This window comes from Schistocerca nitens, chromosome 2, assembly GCF_023898315.1.
Source record: "Schistocerca nitens isolate TAMUIC-IGC-003100 chromosome 2, iqSchNite1.1, whole genome shotgun sequence".
NCBI classification, from domain to species: domain Eukaryota; kingdom Metazoa; phylum Arthropoda; class Insecta; order Orthoptera; family Acrididae; genus Schistocerca; species Schistocerca nitens.
In genome coordinates, this window is record NC_064615.1 from 559,203,808 (window position 1) to 559,225,177 (window position 21,370).

Consider the following 21,370-nt stretch of genomic DNA (forward strand, 5'->3'; position numbering starts at 1 on the left):
CTATCTTCAGGAGTTCTGTTTTTTGTTGTGTGTATTCTTCATGATATATTGTGCTTTTCACAGTTTGCTTATTCTGTTATAGCACATAGTTTTTTCTTCTTTATACACCACAGTTTTTCCTAAATATTTAAATTTGCTATGATTTTGATGTACTATTCTCCTACTGTATTTACAAGTGGTGAATTAGTTAACATAACTTCTGTTTTTCCAAAGCATATTCTGGGACCAATTTTCTGCACTATTTAACATGTTCAGTTTCCTTATTGTTATTGGAAGAAGACCAAGATCACAAATAAATTTCAGGCAGTTTAAATTTGTGGTGACTTTGGATCTTCCAGTTTTGAAGTTATCTGGGTTACCCTGTAGTATTGCCAATTTGGTGTATTGGTGTAATGAGCAGCAGAAACTGAGTCATGACATCTTCTGGCAACCATGAAGGAATGTTTGCATTAATGTGCTCCTGTGTGGGTTTATTATGAAATTCATGTGTTAACAACATGAGGCCTAATGGTGCAATCTACTTAATTTTCAGTGCACTAAATGGGAGTGAGTGATAAATAATGGAAGAACTTCTTCAGTTACATATCAAATTTAGTACCTTGGCCTACCATTATAATCTTCAATTTTAGTGCTAATATGATCATATGAGCAAGTAAATTGATGATTTTGAGCCACTGGTTGATTAAATGAACAAAATTCTTTAAATGTATGACTGTTTTTACATTCCCCAGATTAGATATTACATTCAAATTCATTAAGCACTCTCATATAGCTGTCCTTACATTTCTTTCTGGCTACATTCAGCTTTTGTTCATCAGGAAGATTTCAGTTTTATGTGAATCTCTTTAACACTTCTTAACTTAAATTCTGTGTCATTCAGACAGACTGATCATTATTACTATGTTGTCAGTCATGTTGCCAGTATAATCTCCCACATCATGGATTTGAATCTGTGTATTCCTCCCTCTTTCTTTCTCCCTCCCTTCCCATCCTTCTCCCTCTCCCTCCCTATTTCCTCCCCCCCCCTCTCCCCCCCCCCTCTCACTCTCTCTCTCTCACACACACACACACACACACAAATGCATGAACATTTTCTTTTGTGTTACTATATCTAATACTGACAAAAGTGATAAAGGTTAATACTGAAAATAAGGCGATTTAGAATTTTAATTTTTCTGTAGCTAGTACCACTTAGTGGATGACAATCTAATGTAGTGTTTGAGTTAATAAGAACTTTTTTTTGATATGCAGTAATGTTAATTATGTGTTCTTTTCCCTAAAGAGTAATGTACAGCATGAATAGCTCTTTTTTGTTAAAACTACACTCCTGGAAATTGAAATAAGAACACCGTGAATTCATTGTCCCAGGAAGGGGAAACTTTATTGACACATTCCTGGGGTCAGATACATCACATGATCACACTGACAGAACCACAGGCACATAGACACAGGCAACAGAGCATGCACAATGTCAGCACTAGTACAGTGTATATCCACCTTTCGCAGCAATGCAGGCTGCTATTCTCCCATGGAGACGATCGTAGAGATGCTGGATGTAGTCCTGTGGAACGGCTTGCCATGCCATTTCCACTTGGCGCCTCAGTTGGACCAGCGTTCGTGCTGGACGTGCAGACCGCGTGAGACCACGCTTCATCCAGTCCCAAACATGCTCAATGGGGGACAGATCCGGAGATCTTGCTGGCCAGGGTAGTTGACTTACACCTTCTAGAGCACGTTGGGTGGCACGGGATACATGCGGACGTGCATTGTCCTGTTGGAACAGCAGGTTCCCTTGCCGGTCTAGGAATGGTAGAACGATGGGTTCGATGACGGTTTGGATGTACCGTGCACTATTCAGTGTCCCCTCGACGATCACCAGTGGTGTACGGCCAGTGTAGGAGATCGCTCCCCACACCATGATGCCGGGTGTTGGCCCTGTGTGCCTCGGTCGTATGCAGTCCTGATTGTGGCGCTCACCTGCACGGCGCCAAACATGCATACGACCATCATTGGCACCAAGGCAGAAGCGACTCTCATCGCTGAAGACGACACGTCTCCATTCGTCCCTCCATTCACGCCTGTCGCGACACCACTGGAGGCGGGCTGCACAATGTTGGGGCGTGAGCGGAAGACAGCCTAACGGTCTGCGGGACCGTAGCCCAGCTTCATGGAGACGGTTGCAAATGGTCCTCGCCGATACCCCAGGAGCAACAGTGTCCCTAATTTGCTGGGAAGTGGCGGTGCGGTCCCCTACGGCACTGCGTAGGATCCTACGGTCTTGGCGTGCATCCGTGCGTCGCTGCGGTCCGGTCCCAGGTCGACGGGCACGTGCACCTTCCGCTGACCACTGGCGACAACATCGATGTACTGTGGAGAACTCACGCCCCACGTGTTGAGCAATTCGGCGGTACGTCCACCCGGCCTCCCGCATGCCCACTATACGCCCTCGCTCAAAGTCCGTCAACTGCACATACGGTTCACGTCCACGCTGTCGCGGCATGCTACCAGTGTTAAAGACTGCGATGGAGCTCCGTATGCCACGGCAAACTGGCTGACACTGACGGCGGCGGTGCACAAATGCTGCGCAGCTAGCGCCATTCGACGGCCAACACCGCGGTTCCTGGTGTGTCCGCTGTGCCGTGCGTGTGATCATTGCTTGTACAGCCCTCTCGCAGTGTCCGGAGCAAGTATGGTGGGTCTGACACACCGGTGTCAATGTGTTCTTTTTTCCATTTCCAGGAGTGTATTTACATATCTATGTTGGAATGGCAAAATGGGTATTAGTCAGTTTTTTCCGATTGCACTTTTATCATCACTGATAATGGTTGTATATTTCAGATGACAAGGAATATGATGTATTCATCTGCTATGATGAAAAAGATTCTGATTTTGCACTAAATGTTTTAGTTGCTACACTGGAGACTTCATATGGTTACAAATGCTTTGCTTTTCAGCGTGACAGTCTAGCTGGTGACTGTAAGTAGCAAGTGTATTTATAGATATTAGCAGGCCTATATTTTAAAATATGAACACAATAATTGTAATCACATATGGTTCATAATCACCGAATGCTAAATGTCACACGACATAAATATACGCATAAGACTCGCTAAGTGGCAAAAATTTATTCTTTGTTGTCCATAATAAACGATAACCATCTTTTTGGTAGTTGATAAAATTTATTCATTCATTCAGATGTGGACCAAGACAAAAGGTCAGACCAAATGACCAGAGAAAAACTTGTCAAAAACCTTACTGAAAAAAAGACAAAATTGTATACATTAAAAATGGGCCATTCTTTCCCTGTAATGAAAGAGGCTTCAAAATTGTACACCATTGGATACAAGTGGTTTTGTCGACAGAAAAAACAGGTGCTGGAAGAGAGAGAAATATGAAATGTAGAGTCATTTATTCTAGAATGAATGCTCAACTATGAGTTATTTCACTCTTTGATGTAATATATAAATAAGTTTTTTGTCAATATAAGGCCCCGGGAGTAGACAACATTCCATTAGAACTACTGACAGCCTTGGGAGAACTAGTCCTGACAAAACTCTACCATCTGGTAAGCAAAATGTATGAGACAGGCGAAATAGCCTCAGACTTCAAGAAGAATATAATAATTCCAATCCCAAAGAAAGCAGGTGTAGACAGATGTGAAAATTACCGAACTATCAGTTTAATAAGTCACAGCTGCAAAATACTAACATGAATTCTTTACAGACGAATGGAAAAACTGGTCAAAGCCGACCTCGGGGAAGATCAATTTGGACTCCGTAGAAATATGGGAACACGTGAAGCAATACTTACCCTAAGACTTATTTTAGAAGCTAGATTAAGAAAAGGCAAACCTACATTTCTAGCATATGTAGACTTAGAGAAAGCTTATGACAATTTTGACTGGAATACTCTCTTTCAAATTCTGAAGGTGGGGTAAAATACAGGGAGCGAAAGGCTATTTACAATTTGTACAGAAACCAGGTGGCAGTTATAAAAGTCGAGGGACATGAAAGGGAAGCAGTGGTTGGGAAGGGAGTGAGACAGGGTTATAGCCTCTCCCCAATGTTGTTCAATCTGTATATTGAGCAAGCAGTAAAGGAAACAAAAGAAACATTCAGAGTCGGTATTAAAATTCATGGAGAAGAAATAAAAACTTTAAGGTTCGCCGATGACATTGTAATTCTGTCAGAGACAGCAAAGGACCTGGAAGATCAGTTGAATGGAATGGACAGTTTTTTGAAAGGAGAATATAAGATGAACATCAACAAAAGCAAAATGATGATAAGGGAATGTAGTCGAATTAAGATGGGTGATGCTGAGGGAATTAGATTAGGAAATGAGACACTTAAAGTAGTAAAGGAATTTTGCTATTTGGGGAGCAAAATAACTGATGATGGTCGAAGTAGAGAGGATATAAAATGTAGACTGGCAATGGCAAGGAAAGCGTTTCTGAAGAAGAGAAATTTGTTAAGATCGAGTATAGATTTAAGTGTCAAGAAGTCGTTTCTGAAAGTATTTGTATGAAGTGTAGCTATGAATGGAAGTGAAACATGGACAGTAAATAGTTTAGACAAGAAGAGAATAGAAGTTTTCGAAATGTGGTGCTACAGAAGAATGCTGAAGATTAGGTGGGTAGATCACATAACTAATGAGGAGGTACTGAATAAGGTTGGGGAGAAGAGGAGTTTGTGGCAGAACTTCACTAGAAGAAGGGATCGGTTGGTAGGACATGTTCTGAGGCATCAAGGGATCACCAATTTAGTATTGGAGGGCAGTGTGGAGGGTAAAAATTGTAGAGGGAGACAGAGAGATGAATACGCCAAGCAGATTCAGAAGGATGTAGGCTGCAGTACGTACTGGGAGATGAAGCTTGCACAGGATAGAGTAGCATGGAGAGCTGCATCAGACCAGTCTCAGGACTGGAGACCACAACAACAACAACAACAACAACAACAACAACAAACAATAACTACAGTAACACACAGGTGATGTTAATGTGTGTCGATGAAAGACCATTGCTTCAGCAGGAATGAAGAAGAAAAAGAGAGAGAGAGAAACATTTTGAAGGGAAATGTCATGAAGTATTTTGGGGGATGCACAAAACACAGGACAGAGTGAAATTCAAATTAAAAACATGCTGCTTTATAACAGCCTGTTGATTGATCTCCTGGTCAGTTCTTGAGGTAGAAACCACATATTTCAAATACAACTTCTTCAGAAACAAGCCCTATTGCTGTTTTTGTGTTTGAGGAGTGATGAATGAGCAAAGAGCAAATATATGTAGTAACAATTCTTAATTTCAAATACACAGTTTGCTATTACTATTGCTGACTCTAGTCACAGAACCCCAACACTGAAAAATATGCTAGCATTTTGTAGCATTTCCAGCCCTGTGCAACCTGCCTACCATTTACTGCTTATATTACGCACTATTCTTCCTTCAGGTTACTTAATTCAGCCTGACTGCATTTTTTTTTTAAGGTTCATGAGTTGATTCATTTGTTATCAGAGTTAGTGTGATGTTTAGAGCGAAATTGTTAGGTATGTTTCTCCTGTATAACAACTTAGAAATATTTTATTAACTGAAAAGCAACATTCGCTCTAATGTAATTTCACTTTCATTGCCACGTGTGTGCTACTGACCTCACTATGAAGAAGAATGTTCATGGTGGTGCAGTTACTTGTGAAGGACAGTAAAGGAGCTATTAGTATAAACTGTCTCAGTATGTCATTTTAACTACAAGCTGCCATTAATAATTGTCTCATTATTTTATTATTAGATGCCAATGGCATGCTAAAATTATTGTAAGTAAATAATGTAATTAGTAAGAAAACCAGTACTTTGAAAAAGTTGGTACTTGTCTAACTATTCAATTACTTTTTAACAGATACTGCCACTTCATAGTTTTGTGACATATAAATTTTGATGTTTCTCTTTCATTTTATTATTCAAAATGTTTTTCAAGACATTTCATTTGGAATTAATCCAACAGTAAATGTTTCTAAAATCCCTAAATTGTTATTTTTTAGATTAAATAGCAGTTCCAGTTGCATTATTGTTTGTCTGCCTTCATATTGTACATTACTCACCAACCAATGATGGTTCATTCTCATTTATATAAATACATTTTAATGACAATACTTTAATATTTTAAATAGTGAATACAATATGCCGTCCCATATTCTTCCTGCTGTTTTAGTCCAGTTAGGATTTAATGCAAGGAAATATTTCGAAGTAAGCTATTAAGAAGATTTACATTAACAAATAATTTAAGGAGGTACAAGGTCTACAAGTAAAAAAAAAAAATGCTGAATTGTCGATAAAAAACTGAGAATTTTGCTACCTTTCAGATTAATCAGAGCTAGAGCGCGCACAAACACACACACACACACACACACACACACACACACACACACACACACACGTCAATCTATGCGATACAAAGCTGGGTTTGTTGGGTAGGATCCAGATGGAACATGCTGTGAAGCAGCCTTTGAAATCAAGCACCAGATTCTGAATTACATATGTAGGAGTTGCCCTAGAAACACATCCTTAGATTGCATAATCTTCTTGATCTCGTTCTCTGCTAACCCGCACTCCATGCCTGTAACTTCTCATCCTGCTCCCTACACCCTCTTCTCTATAGTCTCCCTCTTGCTTCATTCCATCTTCTTCCAACACCCATCCCCCAAAAACCACTCCTCCATGTCATCATATCTTGTGCAAAACTCCTCCTGCCTGCAGCTAGAACGAGTTTACTCCAAAGTGCAACATTCCTATCCCAAGCACCTGCTACCTCTCCCTCCCAGCCATCCATCACATTTCCCCAACCCTTCCTCCCTCCCACTCTCAGCTTTCCTGCCTTCCTATGTGCACTCAACCCAATACAACCCTTCACCTTAGTTGTGTTGCAGTAATGGTACAATGTTGTGAGCGAGGACAATGTAGCTGTACAGGTGTGTTGGGGCGTGTGTGTGTGTGTATATGTGTGAATTTTTGTGGGAGGAGGGGGCATGGGGGGGGGGGGTTGAGGGGGGGTGTAAATTCTAACTCTGAAGAAGCATTTACCTGAAAGCTAGCAAAGTTCTCATCTTGTTCATGTGACGATCGGTGACTTAGCACCTCAACTTATTTGATGATTTCTTACATTTACTTGTTAAAGTATCTACAGGGCTATTACAAATGATTGAAGCGATTTCATAAATTCACTGTAGCTCCATTCATTGACATATGGTCACGACACACTACAGATACGTAGAAAAACTCATAAAGTTTTGTTCGGCTGAAGCCGCACTTCAGGTTTCTGCCGCCAGAGCGCTCGAGAGTGCAGTGAGACAAAATGGCAACAGGAGCCGATAAAGCGTATGTCGTGCTTGAAATGCACTCACATCAGTCAGTCATAACAGTGCAACGACACTTCAGGACGAAGTTCAACAAAGATCCACCAACTGCTAACTCCATTCGGCGATGGTATGCGCAGTTTAAAGCTTCCGGATGCCTCTGTAAGGGGAAATCAATGGGTCGGCCTGCAGTGAGCGAAGAAACGGTTGAACGCGTGCGGGCAAGTTTCACGCGTAGCCTGCGGAAGTCAACAAATAAAGCAAGCAGGGAGCTAAACGTACCACAGCTGACGGTTTGGAAAATCTTATGGAAAAGGCTAAAGCAGAAGCCTTACCGTTTACAATTGCTACAAGCCCTGACACCCGATGACAAAGTCAAACGCTTTGAATTTTCGGCGCGGTTGCAACAGCTCATGGGAACTTGTTTTCAGTGATGAAGTAACATTTTTTCTTAATGGTGAAGTGTTTAAACCTCCTCTACCAAGAAACGTGCCAGAACTGCGAACTCACATCAACGATGATTTCGAACTCATTGATAGGGACATGCTGCGCCGAGTGTGGGAGGAACTTTATTATCGGCTTGATGTCTGCCGAATCACTAAAGGAGCACATATCGAACATTTGTGAATGCCTAAAAAAACTTTTTGAGTTTTTGTATGTGTGTGCAAAGCATTGTGAAAATATCTCAAATAATAAAGTTATTGTAGAGCTGTGAAATCGCTTCAATCATTTGTAATAACCCTGTATATTTTACCAAGGCCTTTCCATTACCATAAGAAAATTTGCATTATTTTTATTTGTTACAGGGATCCCTGAGACATATGCAAATGCTGTCAAAAAGAGTCGCAGATTTCTTATGGTACTATCGCCAGCACTTGCAGCAAACAACTGGTGCATTTATGCCCTTTATATTGCAATAGAAGCATTACTTAATCTCCATTCTAAAATAATTTGCGTAGAACTGCAGGTAAGTAGGTAAGTGATGAGATAGCCTACCATATTCCCACAGAATTTAGATTTTCTGCATGACAATAGACCTAGGTTGAAGGCACAAACTTTACTACCATTTATTGAAGAAGTAATAGGTTAAAAGTCAATATTCACACTTAATCTTTCATTTGTATGAGTCTCCATATCATAACTATCATGTAACAAATCTTGTTCATGGAATACTCACCAAAAATTCCTCTTTAAAAAGTGATTTCTTATTGTGAGCCCTGTTCTTGACTTAGATTAGTAAAGTGTGGTACAATGCTGCCATGCCTCAGATATTTTCTGCCATATGTATGGAATTGCAAATGTAACTTGACATTGTGCTATTTGGGTGAAGTTGTTACCTGCTACTGATTGTTGACAGCTGAACGTAAGTTCACTTCATCTTTATCAAATTTCCTGAAATACAGGGTGTTTCAAGGTCCCATCAACAAACTTCAAGTGACAGTATGTTGCACACAGGATTTTTTTCAATTTTATATTGAAAATACATCTTTTTGTCTGTGTTTCTGAACAGTGGTCATCAGTGAGGGACACAGAGAGTTGTTGTTCTGTTCCTAAACCTGGAGTGATCCTTGTTATTTGTCTGTAAATGGTTCATTCAGGATCCATTTAGGATTAAAACTGTTTTAACTTCAGGTCTAGTTATATTCTATGATGTCAGGGGAAGAATAGATGATGTCCATACACAGTACCCTTGATGCAGATTAACAGTACTTATGAGAAAAGAAGTTGCCATCATGAATATGTTGGCAGTGGAAGGCATGATTTGAGGAGACCAGATTTTGAGGATATGTTCGGCTAGCACATGTGTCAGCCACAGTGCATGTAATCATCTGGAGGGTATTGCAGGAATACAGTCTACACATATACTACCTTCAGAAAATGCAAATACAAGAACTATCCAATTTTGCATCCCATATAGAATTTTTTCACTGGTGTCTTCATCAAAATGCCATTCACATACAGACGTATTATTGTGATTTCCCTAAATCGCTCGAGGCAAATGCCGGGATGGTTCCTTTCAAAGGGCACGGCCGACTTCCTTCCCCGTCCTTCCGTAATCCGATGAGAGCGATGACCTCGCTGTCTGGTCTCCTTCCCCAAACCAACCAACCAACCAGACGTATTATTCACAGATGAGGCTTGTCTTATGCCTGCCAGTTATTTTAATGATCAGTTTCCTGACTTGAACATATATCATTGTACAAAAGGTTACATCCATGACAACATTCAGTGTGTGGTGGAGAGTATTTCCTGCCTTCCTGTTAGATTAGATTAGTTTTTCGTTCCATAGATCCATGTTGAGGAGATCCTCGTGGATGTGGAACTTGTCACTTAAAAAAAAGGGCTTGAATAACAATACTAAGAGTATGAATATATACAATACATCATTTGTTTCTATTAAAAAATTCGTCAATGGAGTAGGAGTTGGCCACTAGTAAGTCTTTCAGGCTCCTTTTAAACGGATCTTTATTTGTAACTAAATTTTTTATGTTTGCTGGCAAATTATTGAAGATGAGTGTTCCTGAGTAGTGGACCCCTTTTTGAACTAAAGTAAGTGCTTTTAAGTCCTTGTGCAGATGGTTTTTGTTCCTGGTGTTGTATGTATGAACTGAGCTGTTTGTTGGAAAAAGAGATATATTATTTAGGACAAATTTCATTAAGGAGTAAATATACTGAGAGGCAGTAGTTAGTATACCCAGTTCTTTGAAGAGGTTTCTACAAGACGTCCATGAATTTACTCCACAAATAATACGTATTACACGCTTTTGGACTCTGAAAACTTTTGTTTGACTTGAAGAGTTACCCCAAAATATTATACCATATGACATTATGGAATGAAAGTAGGCAAAGTACGCAAGTTTTTTCACTTACATGTCGCCTATGTCTGCTAACACTCAAATTGCAAATACAGATTTGTTAAGGTGTTTCTGCAGTTCTGTGGTGTGCTCCTCCCAACTGAATTTATCATCAAGTTGTAATCCCAGGTATTTAAGACTGTCAACCTCTTCTATCTGCTCTTCTTCGTACTTTATGCATATGCTGGGTGGAAACCACTTACAGGTTCTAAATTGTATATAGTGAGTCTTTTCGAAGTTTAATGTCAGTGAGTTGGCTTTAAACCATTTATTAATATCCATGAAAATATCATTAGCAGATCTTTCTAGAACTACACTCGACAAACTATTTATTGCAATACTTGTGTCATCTGCAAACAAAACGAACTCTGCTTCTGGCAGTGTAACTGTTGAGATATCATTAATCTACACAAGAAAAAGCAATGGCCCTAAGATGGATCCTTGTGGGACACCACATGTAATTTCTTCCCATTCTGATGATGACTGATGACTTAATTCACTAGTCCCTTGCACTGACACCCTTTGTTTCCTGTCAGCGAGGTATGACTTGAACCATTTTGCAGCACTGCCCGTGACACCATAGAATTCTAATTTATTTAAAAGGATGTTGTGGTTTACACAATCGAATGCCTTTGACAAATCACAGAAAATACCTGCTGCTTGTAACTTGTTATTTAATGAATTAAGTACATTTTCACTGTAGGTGTAAATAGCCTTTTCGATATCAGCACCCTTCAGAAATCCAAACTGTGTTCTTGATAATGTTATTTGTGGTCAGATGGTTGAGAAGCTGCCTGTACATTACTTTTTCCAAAAATTTTGAGAATGCTGGCAAAAGTGAAATCGGTCTGTAGTTTGATGGCATCTCTTTCTCCCCTTTCTTGAATAGAGGCTTAACATCTGCATATTTCAGCCAGTCAGGAAATGTCCCAGTTATAATTGACTGGTTACACAAGTAACTTAGAATTGTACTAAACTCACAAGAACATGCCTTAATTAACTTTGTTGATATGTCATCGTAACCACTAGAATGCTTTGTTTTTAAAGATTTTACTAAGGGAGTTATTTCTTTTGGTGAAGTGAGTGACATATTCATGTACCTGAAGCTATTTTTAAAGGCTAGTTTCAGATATTCAAGGGCATTATTTACTGATCCTGACAATCCCATTCAATCAGTAACAGATATAAAGTACTTGTTAAATACGTAGATTTGCCACACTATGCCCATCGGTTACTAATGTCATCTACCCTTAGTACTATTTGCTCCTGTTCCTTTCTGGTTCTACCAGTCTCCTCTTTCACTATATCCCATATTGTTTTTATTTTGTTCCCTGACATTGCTATCTTCTCGTAGTGCATTTGTTTAGATGTCTGAATTACTTTTTTTAATATTTTACAGTATTCCTTGTATTCAGCTAAATCATCAGCATTGGAGCTATTCTTGGTCGACAGGTACATTTTCCTTTTTGTCCTACAGGAAATCTTTATTCCTTGTGTGATCCATGGTTTTATTATAGACTTCTGTTTAATTTGAGTAACTTTTAGAGGGAAACAGTTTTCAAACGGTACTGACATTATTCATGAATGTGTTATATTTTTCATTCATGTCATGAGCACTATAAACATCTTTCCAGTTCATATCTTTGAGCAGTTTTCTAAAACACTCAATTTTTGGTTGATTGAATACTCTCCTGTACTCATATTTAGCAGTCTTGATAATCTGCTTAGAATTTACATCTAAAACAAGGAGCTGCATGTCATGATCTGATAGTCCATTTACTACAGGTTTTATGATATGATTTTGTTCCTTTGATTTGTCCATAAAAATGTTATCAATGGCTGTCCTTGAGGATTTAGTGATCCTAGTTGGAAAGTTTACAGTGTGAGTTAGATTGAAAGACAACATTACTAACTGCAGTGTCCGCCCCCGGTAGCTGAGTGGTCAGCACGACAAACTGTCAATGCAAAGGGCCCGGGTTCGACTCCCGGCTGGGTCGGAGATTTTCTCCACTCAGGGACTGGGTGCTGTCGTCCTAATCATCATCATTTCATCCCCATCGACGCGCAAGTTGCCGAAGTGGCGTCAAATCGAAAGACTTGCACCAGGCGAACGGTCTACCCGACGGGAGGCCCTCGTCACACGACATTTCATTTCATTTTTCACTAACTGCAGTAAATGTTTACTGGAAGATTGCATTAGAAAATCTGTATTAAAGTTACCAGCAATCAAAATTTCTTTGTTTCTTCCTGTTAAATAACCCAAAAGAGCTTCTAGATGATTTACGAATAGATTATAATTTCCTGCAGGTGCTCGGTAAATAGTTACTATTATATAGGATCTGTTATGGAACTCTACTTCTGTTGCACAAGCTTCTAGATGCTGCTCTAAACAGAATTTATTAATGTCAATGTTCTTGAATTTATGGCAGTTTTTAATAAATGTGGCAACTCCTCCTCCATCCATATCTACTCTGCAGAAGTAGGAAGCTAGCTTAAATCCTGAAATGTCTAACATATCTATACCAGTGGTCACTTGATGTTCAGAGAGGCAGATTATGTCAATTTGATTAGATGAATTCATTTCATTGATACAAATGAGTAGTTCATCAACTTTATTTTTGAGTCCCGGAATGTTCTGGTGTAATAAAGATAACTGATACTGTATATTAATGGGATTATAACTGCTTTGGTGAAGATGATCTGGCAGTTTCTGATTACTTTCTGTTAAACATTGTTTAAATGGAGGCTGTATGCTAAAATCTGACTCCTGTTCATCTGTTTTCTCACACTGAGTGTGTCTGCCAGTCTCTCTTAAAACTCATTTTCTATCCCCCTTCCCTATCCTAAAAAATGCATCCCTCTGACACCTGTGACCACTGGTATTTTACCACTTGTGACAGTGTCCCCCCTTAAGTTTTCTGCAATCAACCTAGACAGTTTTCCCTTCCTTTTCCTATTGAGGTGAATGCCATGCCTAGTGTAGTCCCACCTATCAATAGCTTCCACAGGAATCAAACAAATATGGGATCCTATATCCGTCCTAAGCAGCCACTCCAACTCAAAGTTCACCCTCCCTACAGAAGAGTTCAAATGAGGCCGATCATGGCATCTCAACACAGACACAAATCCCACACTCGTATGCTTCGTTGCTGATGCTATCTTCACCGGGTCACTCTCTATGGAATATTCAGAGTCTCTGTCAATGCTATTTCCTGGACCACCCACTATAACCACGGCATCCTCCTTCATGAAATCCTTGCATAAAGAACCTATATCCTCTGTTACCTGACCCAGATCTGCACTAGGCTTGAAAAAGTTTGTGACCTGGTACTCTGGACCTAGATTTTCCTGCAGTAGTTGGCCAACACCTCTAGCATGGGAACTACCTAACAGAACTTTCTTTCTCTTTACAAATTTCCCTACCTTTTTCAAGTCCTTGAAAGCTTGTTGTGCCCTTTCTACAGCTTCAGCTACATGAGGCTCATCCGATTCTGACTGAGGCAACAGGTCAAATCTATTTTCAAGATTTATCACAAAGCTGTCTGATGCTCTCCTTTGCCTGTTCCCCCTATTACCTGTTGCCACTTCCCACCTCTGTTCACCCTTCTCCCTCTTTAACCTGTCCAGATCCTCCCTTGCCTTGTCTAGGTCAGCTTGAAGAGCTGCAATTTTCCCTTCCTGTTCCAGTATTTTCCTATCTCTACTGCAGATCCTACAATACCACTGGTGAGCCTCATTATGTCCCCATTTCCCACGCCACTACATTTGCCCCAATGAAAGAAACAACACGCATCACACCATACCCCGGAACTAACGATCCTACGGCATGTCACACACTTCTCACTCATGGCAAAAACAGAAATCGTATAAACTGATTTAAGTACTGACTAATATGTAAACAAAGGACCCTAGAAACTATTCAGGCAGATATAAATAAATTGAAAGAGTAATGAATAAAAAAACTGGCGGTTACATATAAGTTAAGTCACTGTTTACTTACGATACGCGCGCATGAAATTAAGCCTAAAATCTGTGCTATAGGAGCGAGAAGGAAAATAAACTTCTTACCCTGTTTAATCTTATTTAACACTTCACTAACACTTCCACTAATGTAACAACACTTATAATACATTTCTACCACCTGGAAACGTTTACCTATAAGTTTAATTCACTGCTTACTTACGATTCGCGCACGTGAAATTAGGCCTAGGATTAGTGCTACAGGTGCGAGAAGAAAAATACGCTTCTTACACCATTTAATCTTATTTTATACTTCACTAACACTTCCACTACTTTAACAACACTTATATTATATTTATAACACGTGTAGACGTTTAAAAATAGCTTAATAACAACGCTTTTTGTAATTATTTAGTGCATCAAATACTCGAAGAGTCCGCGTCGGCGCAGTGTTGCCAACAGTGTTCCTTGTATGAATAGTTCATGTGTAGAATGAGTGTCAGTAAGGGTTCAGAGAGTACAAATTTCTCTGATTTTACCAACATGACTATTTTAAAAGATTTATGTGGGAGGAAGTAGCATGTGGCTTCACTTTTCTTGAAAAGTGTGTGTTCTCATAATTTCTCCATGACACATCTCTGTGGTGCTCATGCTCCTACTAAATCAGCCCATGACAAAACATGTTGTTCCTCTCTGGACCATCTCTGTATCCTCTATTAACCCTACATGGTAACATCCCTATATTAATAAGCAATACTCAAGAATCGGTCAAATGACGGATGTGTGTGTTATGATTGACTCTCAGTTCCTGAAGATTCATCCAGTAGATATTCATTAATAATGGACCTTTCCACCTATTTGAGCATAATGTGTTAAATTTGTTTATCCAGGTATTTCTATATTTTATTCCATATTTCAGGAATTACAACTTCACTATACACATCATCATTATAAGTGAACATTCTCAGAACTTCTGCCATTATTCAGTGGACTATTTATATATATTATGAGCATTTCTGCTCTGCAACACTCTCTTGTAGTATGGCCAAGGTCACTTTCATATCTGCTTGTTTCTCTCCATTGATTGTGATGTGCTAAGTTTTAGGTGCTGGAAATCCTCAGTCCAATCAGATACCTGCTCTTATATTCAGTATTTTGTTCACTAGTCAACAGTGTGGAACTCTATTGAACACATTCTGAAAGTCAAGGAATATGGCATCAACCTGGGTACCACTGTTTACTATTTTTTGGATCTCATAGATGAACATAATGAATTGAGTTTCACAATAGTGTTCGCTGAATCCATATTGATTCACACAGATAAGATTCTCAATCTCCAAAAAGGTACTAAAGTGTGAGCATAAAATGGAGTATTAGGGTTAGGATTACATTTACATCTATACTCTGCGAGCCACTGTACAGTGCATGGCAGAGGTTACTTCATACCAATATAATAAATTTTCTCTCCTGTTCCATTTGCGTGCTCCAGAAAGTGAAAATGCATCTATACACAACCTAATCTTCCTTGTCTTTGTCTCATGATCTATATGTGAGAAATATAGTGGTGGCAGCACAACGGTTACACAGTTTTCTTTGAATACAAGTTCTATAAATTTGCTTAACATAATGATGTGGCAACTACATCATCTTTCTTCCAAAAATTCTCATTTCTGAGCATTTCTGTTACACTTAAGTATGGCCTGTACTGACTTGCTATCATCCAAGCAGCTTATTTTTGAATTTGTTCAATGTCTGTTGTCATGCCTAGTTGATAATGACTCCAAATTCTATAACAATACTGTAGAAGTAGTTGTACTAGTGTTTTGTGTGTAATATCTTTACAGATGCGTTGCTCTTTTCCACAACAATCCGAACCTTCCCTAATACTAATTTAATGTGAACATCTCATTCCATATTGCTTCATGGTATTACCTCTAAATACTTATACAGGGTGATAAAAGTAGCCTGTGTCAGCACAAAAGAAATGCAGTGAAATTACAAAAATGAAGAGAAAAAAAGAACTTACCATTTATTTACAATGAAAAATACAGTAAAAAATATGTTTATAGAAGATGCTGAAAGTGAACCGCTGGAACATCAATACACAGCTGCACACATATAAGCATATTCAGATACACTCAGTGTAAGGTTCACATATCGATGGCAGCAACTTTATGGCTGATGTTGTCTTTCAGTTTTTGTATTGCATGTGGATTTCTTTCATAGACTATGCTCTTCAAGTGGCCCCACAGGAAAAAAATAACATGTTATTAGATCCAACGAATCTGGTACCCATAAATGTTTGCTGACAGTTCGTCCCTCAATGAGGAAGACATCAGGAACTCACTTCAGGGATACCTCAGATGTGTGGCATGTTGTCCATCTTGCTGGAGGAAGCAGTATCGCCATTCATATTCAGTGAGATGAGAAGAAAATGTATCAAAATTTTCCATATATGCAACCGTGTTGAGGGTAGTGTCAAAAATATCGGTCTAATGATGCATGTTCCTGTTCCACCACACCAAATGCAACATTTTTTCATCATGGAGTGGTTGCTGACATGCTATGCTAGGGTTCTCTGTTGCCCAGTATCTTTGTTCTACAGGTATGAACTCTCATGACCAGAAAGATGAAACATGCTTCATCACTCATGATGTAATGAAAAGGGTCTAACAAACCATCATTTATGTTATTCAAAAGCCAAGAGTAGTAATCTACACTTTTCTGACTGTCACCCTTCTGTAACTGCTGCACAACTATCACACGATATCACTTCAAATTAAGACCTTTCAATAACTACTGGTAACTCCTCCTACTTATATGCTCCTTTTGGGCCAATTTACCTGTAGACTCTTTGGGTTCTGAATAATTCTGTGGTGAATGTCTGCAATAACTTCTGGTGTGTGAACTAAAGGAATTCTGTTTTCAATTTTTGCACAGAACCATAGGTGCCCCAGTTTTTATACAGACTCTGTATTGCTCTCTTTGCTGGTAGTCCACTATCTGGATAACTGACCCCAAACATTTCATGTTTCCTTAACTGAACCTGTTATCACATTTGCTTCCACAATTTCAATTCTTTCTTCTATTGAGAAAGTCATTTTTCAGACCGCAGAGAGAAATGTCTAACTTCACTGATGAAATAAACTGAAATGTTTACAGAAGAATGCTAAGAATTGATTATTGCACAAAACTGTAAATTGTAGTAGCTGGTTATTTCAAAAGTCAAAATATTGCATTCGCATTAAGGGGAGGCGAGCTACTTTTAACTGCACCATCCTGTACAATGCAAAATGCTCGATACATTCGCTGCTGATTATGTGATCATAACTGGGTACATTTGGTTTCTTTCTCTTTGAGATAAACATTATCTTATATTTATCCACTACTAAAAAGAGATGGCACTCATTGCACCAAGTGGAAATTTTGTCCAAGTCTTTCTGCATATCCTACAATCATCCAATTATCTGTAAAATATTCATTTTCATTGAACATTCACCGTCCAGTGCAGCATACTAGGTTCTATTAGTCAAATATTCATTGAGCCAGTCACATATTTGCGAAGATACTATGTATGATCATATCATTGTTAGTAGCTGAGAATGCACTTGGATGTTGAACATATTTCAGAAATCTAAGAATACAGGCTTGCAGGATGTGTGTGAATCAAGCAAGCTGTGTTTTCCTGAATCTGTGCTTATTCTTTGAGAGAGGCTTGTTGTCCTACAGGAATATTGTAATGTGTGTGCATAGAATAAGCTGCAGGATCTTTCTACAGATGGACATCAGTGATATTTGTCTCTAATTCAATGCATTTGATCTTTTATACTTTTTGTGAACACAATTGACCTACACACATTTCTGTTTACAGAAGACAGTTCACTACACAATATATTCTCAGTGAATATGAGGTAGGAAAGAAGCTAACTGCTTGGTGTATTCAATGTAAAATCTAATTGGAATTCAGTTAGGATCTGTTGTCTTGTTCACTTTAAGCAGTGTATTTTTTTCCGTTACTGGGGTGCTAATATCGATAATTGTCATTTAAATGCAGCATTCAACATTTCTGTTTCCTGTCTGCTGTCTGTTTCAACACAAGATGGATCCATGAGAGACTGAGTGGAAGTTTTGGCCCCATTCATTCTGTCATCTGAAAAGTCCACCTGTTGTCACTCAGTGGATGTCCAGTTGTGGTACTGATGTGCAAATTCCAGCCTTCATTGCCAATGAGCAGCAGTCAGCATGGATGCATGTACCATGCTCCTGCTGTGGTGATGCATAAACATCAATGCTGGTGACCTCTTGATTGATCTGTACGGTCAGTTGCTCAACAGTTTCACAACACCACCGACGTCATTCACCCTTGTCATTTATAGCCCATGGTACAACAAAGTTGCCTTGGTGCCACGATAACACAATTTTGCCATGCACAGCGTACTTTAACCACTGTGGCATGCTAAAAATTTTCAAGCATAGCCATTTTGGAAATGCTTCCACCCTTGGCCCGAAAGTCAATAACCACGTCCTTTTGGACGTATGATCAATCACTCCATTCCCACATCCCCCCAATACATGTTTTACATACTTTTCACTGTTAATGTTGCCAGCTGCTGTCTGTGAGTGGTTATTGTTCACTGACGACAAACATAGGCAGTGGTCACATCAATGTGACTCGACCATGTACAAATGCACTTTTTCCCCAATATTTGGCCACAAAAAATTAACAAGCAGCTTTATTTGTGTGGCCATGCAAATAACAGTACATATTCACATCAAAGAAACTTCAGCTATAGTATTCATTTCTTAGCTCAAAATGGAGTAATGATACTGCTGATGTTTGGAAATTAACCATTGTTTCTGAAGTAACAATGTAACCCTCTTTGATTGTTGAATGTTATTATACTCACAGTTCCCATATTTCGTGTGAAAGGGTAGACTCAATTTTTCCCTAACACAAGGGGGAAATTTAGTTTTCACCGGTGAGTGTTAACCTTGCAAGGCAAACGTCAACAGGCTTCAGAATTTGGTGCAGTTATGATGCAAACTTCAAACTCAAGGTTACTTGTTACATGAAAAGTGCATCTCATAAATAAAATGGCAAAAATTATGGTTTGCCCAAATCTAATGCATGGTATTGATTGCATTTGAAATGAGCTGCACACTGCAAGGTCGTCTTACAGAGGGTTAAATGCCAGGAAATATCCTGAACTAAGTTCAAGGCTGTGGCTTGGATGGTAGCTAAACACTTTGGGAGATGAATAATGACAATACCGATAGTGATGAATCATAACACAGGTAGAGTTCTGGAGGAGTATAGTTGGCTCGCAGATTAACACTTAGATGTGGCCCCTGTACCCAACAAAATACTTCATTAGCACAGAGACTGATATGAGATTTTGCAGAAAAGCTCACCAACTTCTAGAGGCATGTAATCAAAATATGGCAGTAGCATTGTGCCCTCTGCACCAGACTGACAACACCAGTGAGATGCCCATCTTTTGTAGCTGAGCAATACAATAGTGAGTTATAAATGGAACAACAATACCAGAAAGGAAAGTTGCTACTCACCATATAGGCACAACAAAAAGATTCCACAATTAATTATTAGGAACAACTGGAGATGAGAAACAAAAAATTCCCGTTATGTTAGATTTTACTGCAGATGTAAAACTTTGCCCAAGGAAACTTTCCCCAAGGGGTTAGTGATCAAATGCCAATAAAAAAAGACTGGACGGCAACAGAATTAATGATGGACTGCCTAGCTACTGTTTCAAATCGTAGCCTTGTTGCACTATTCAATAAGAGAGCTATGTCAGTGCTGGATGCCTTTAAAGGTCACCTCACACCTAAGTATTGAATGAAACAGTGAATGCAGATCTAATTTTTGATACCTACAGTATGACATCAAAATTGTGAGGGCTTGATGCTGTTATGAACAAGCTATTTAAAGACTGTCCATAAAAACATAACTGCAATCACTGAACCTTACATGTGATTGGATTCTCATCATCAAAAGGTTTGATACTGGTAGTGAAGTTAACAGTGACATCTGTGAAGACTATGATTATAAGGCTGGTATTTGTATGTAATTTATCTACATTACAACATAAAAATGTGATCAAATGTGACGATATTGTGAACAGTTTTTGTAAAAGTCTCATGTGACATAATGTTTCTCCTTGGAGTTTTCCTCTGTTTCCCCCTCAATATTAAAGGTGCAGCTTACACTCAGGTGTGCTTTATATGCAAGCCAATGCAGTAAAAGTTACCAGTTCATCATTTAAGTAACCTGACAGTGACTGTTTTTCTCTTCAGCCAATATAAGCATTCTTCTAGCTTTCTTGATGACTTTTCTTTTTACTTTTGTTGAATATTGCTCCTAATTTAATCTGATCTAATCTAAGGGCATCATGATCTCCAACATCTGTGCCCTAAGTTATGTTCTCTTAAAGACTGAGTCAGTCTGCAGACAGGAGGCCTAAAATATATCTTTAATGTGTGGATTGTTAGACTAATTGTTCGAAGCAGTTATCAAACAGTATATTCAGTATTACTTTGAGACTATCTATCCTTTCCACCAATAAGGTATGTGTAGTTTTTCCAGTCAATACTGGGCATGTTAAAATCACCACCTACTGCAACCCTATGCTTGGTGTATTTCTGTGCTTTCAAATTTAGGCAATTTTCTAACAACTGTATGACCACTGTTTCTAATGTGGTAGTCGGTAGAAACATCTAATTATTAATCTAAGTCTGCCTACCTCAGTTACTCTAATCCGTATTAGTTCGCAGACACCAGTGCACTTTAGACCTCACTAGACATAATGTTTCTCCTTGTTGCCATAAACACTCCTCCTCATGGACAGTCTACTCTATATTTCTGATATATGTTCCATGTGTTGTCACATATTTCCCTAATCTCTACTCTGGAATTCACGAACTTCCAGTCCCTACTAGGATGTGGGGGCGACAGCTGTGTATGACACAGCCGAGGTCTGCAACTCCTCTGTGAATACTCTGGCAGTTAACAACTAATATTGTCACTCTCCACATTTTCTATACAATCAGGTGAAATAATTTAACTGATGCTGGTGTTCCAATTGGGTCTCAAGAGTTTCATCTAAAATATATACACACACATATTCTACACAAACCCTGACATACCATAGGATTTGGCTGTTTGGTTGTCACAACACAACATCTGTCATTGTTAC

At 39.0% G+C, this 21,370-nt stretch overlaps 1 protein-coding gene across 1 annotated transcript in view; it reads left to right on the forward strand.

Annotated features, from left to right (window-relative positions):
- LOC126236593 (X-linked interleukin-1 receptor accessory protein-like 2) overlaps nt 1–21,370 on the forward strand; it is a 133,834-nt gene that overhangs the window by 107,619 nt on the left and 4,845 nt on the right. Inside the window, exons 7-8 of the mRNA XM_049946018.1 lie at nt 2,839–2,976; nt 8,148–8,308. Of these exons, the coding sequence (XP_049801975.1) occupies nt 2,839–2,976; nt 8,148–8,308 (299 nt within the window). The remainder of the gene's footprint in view (nt 1–2,838; nt 2,977–8,147; nt 8,309–21,370) is intronic.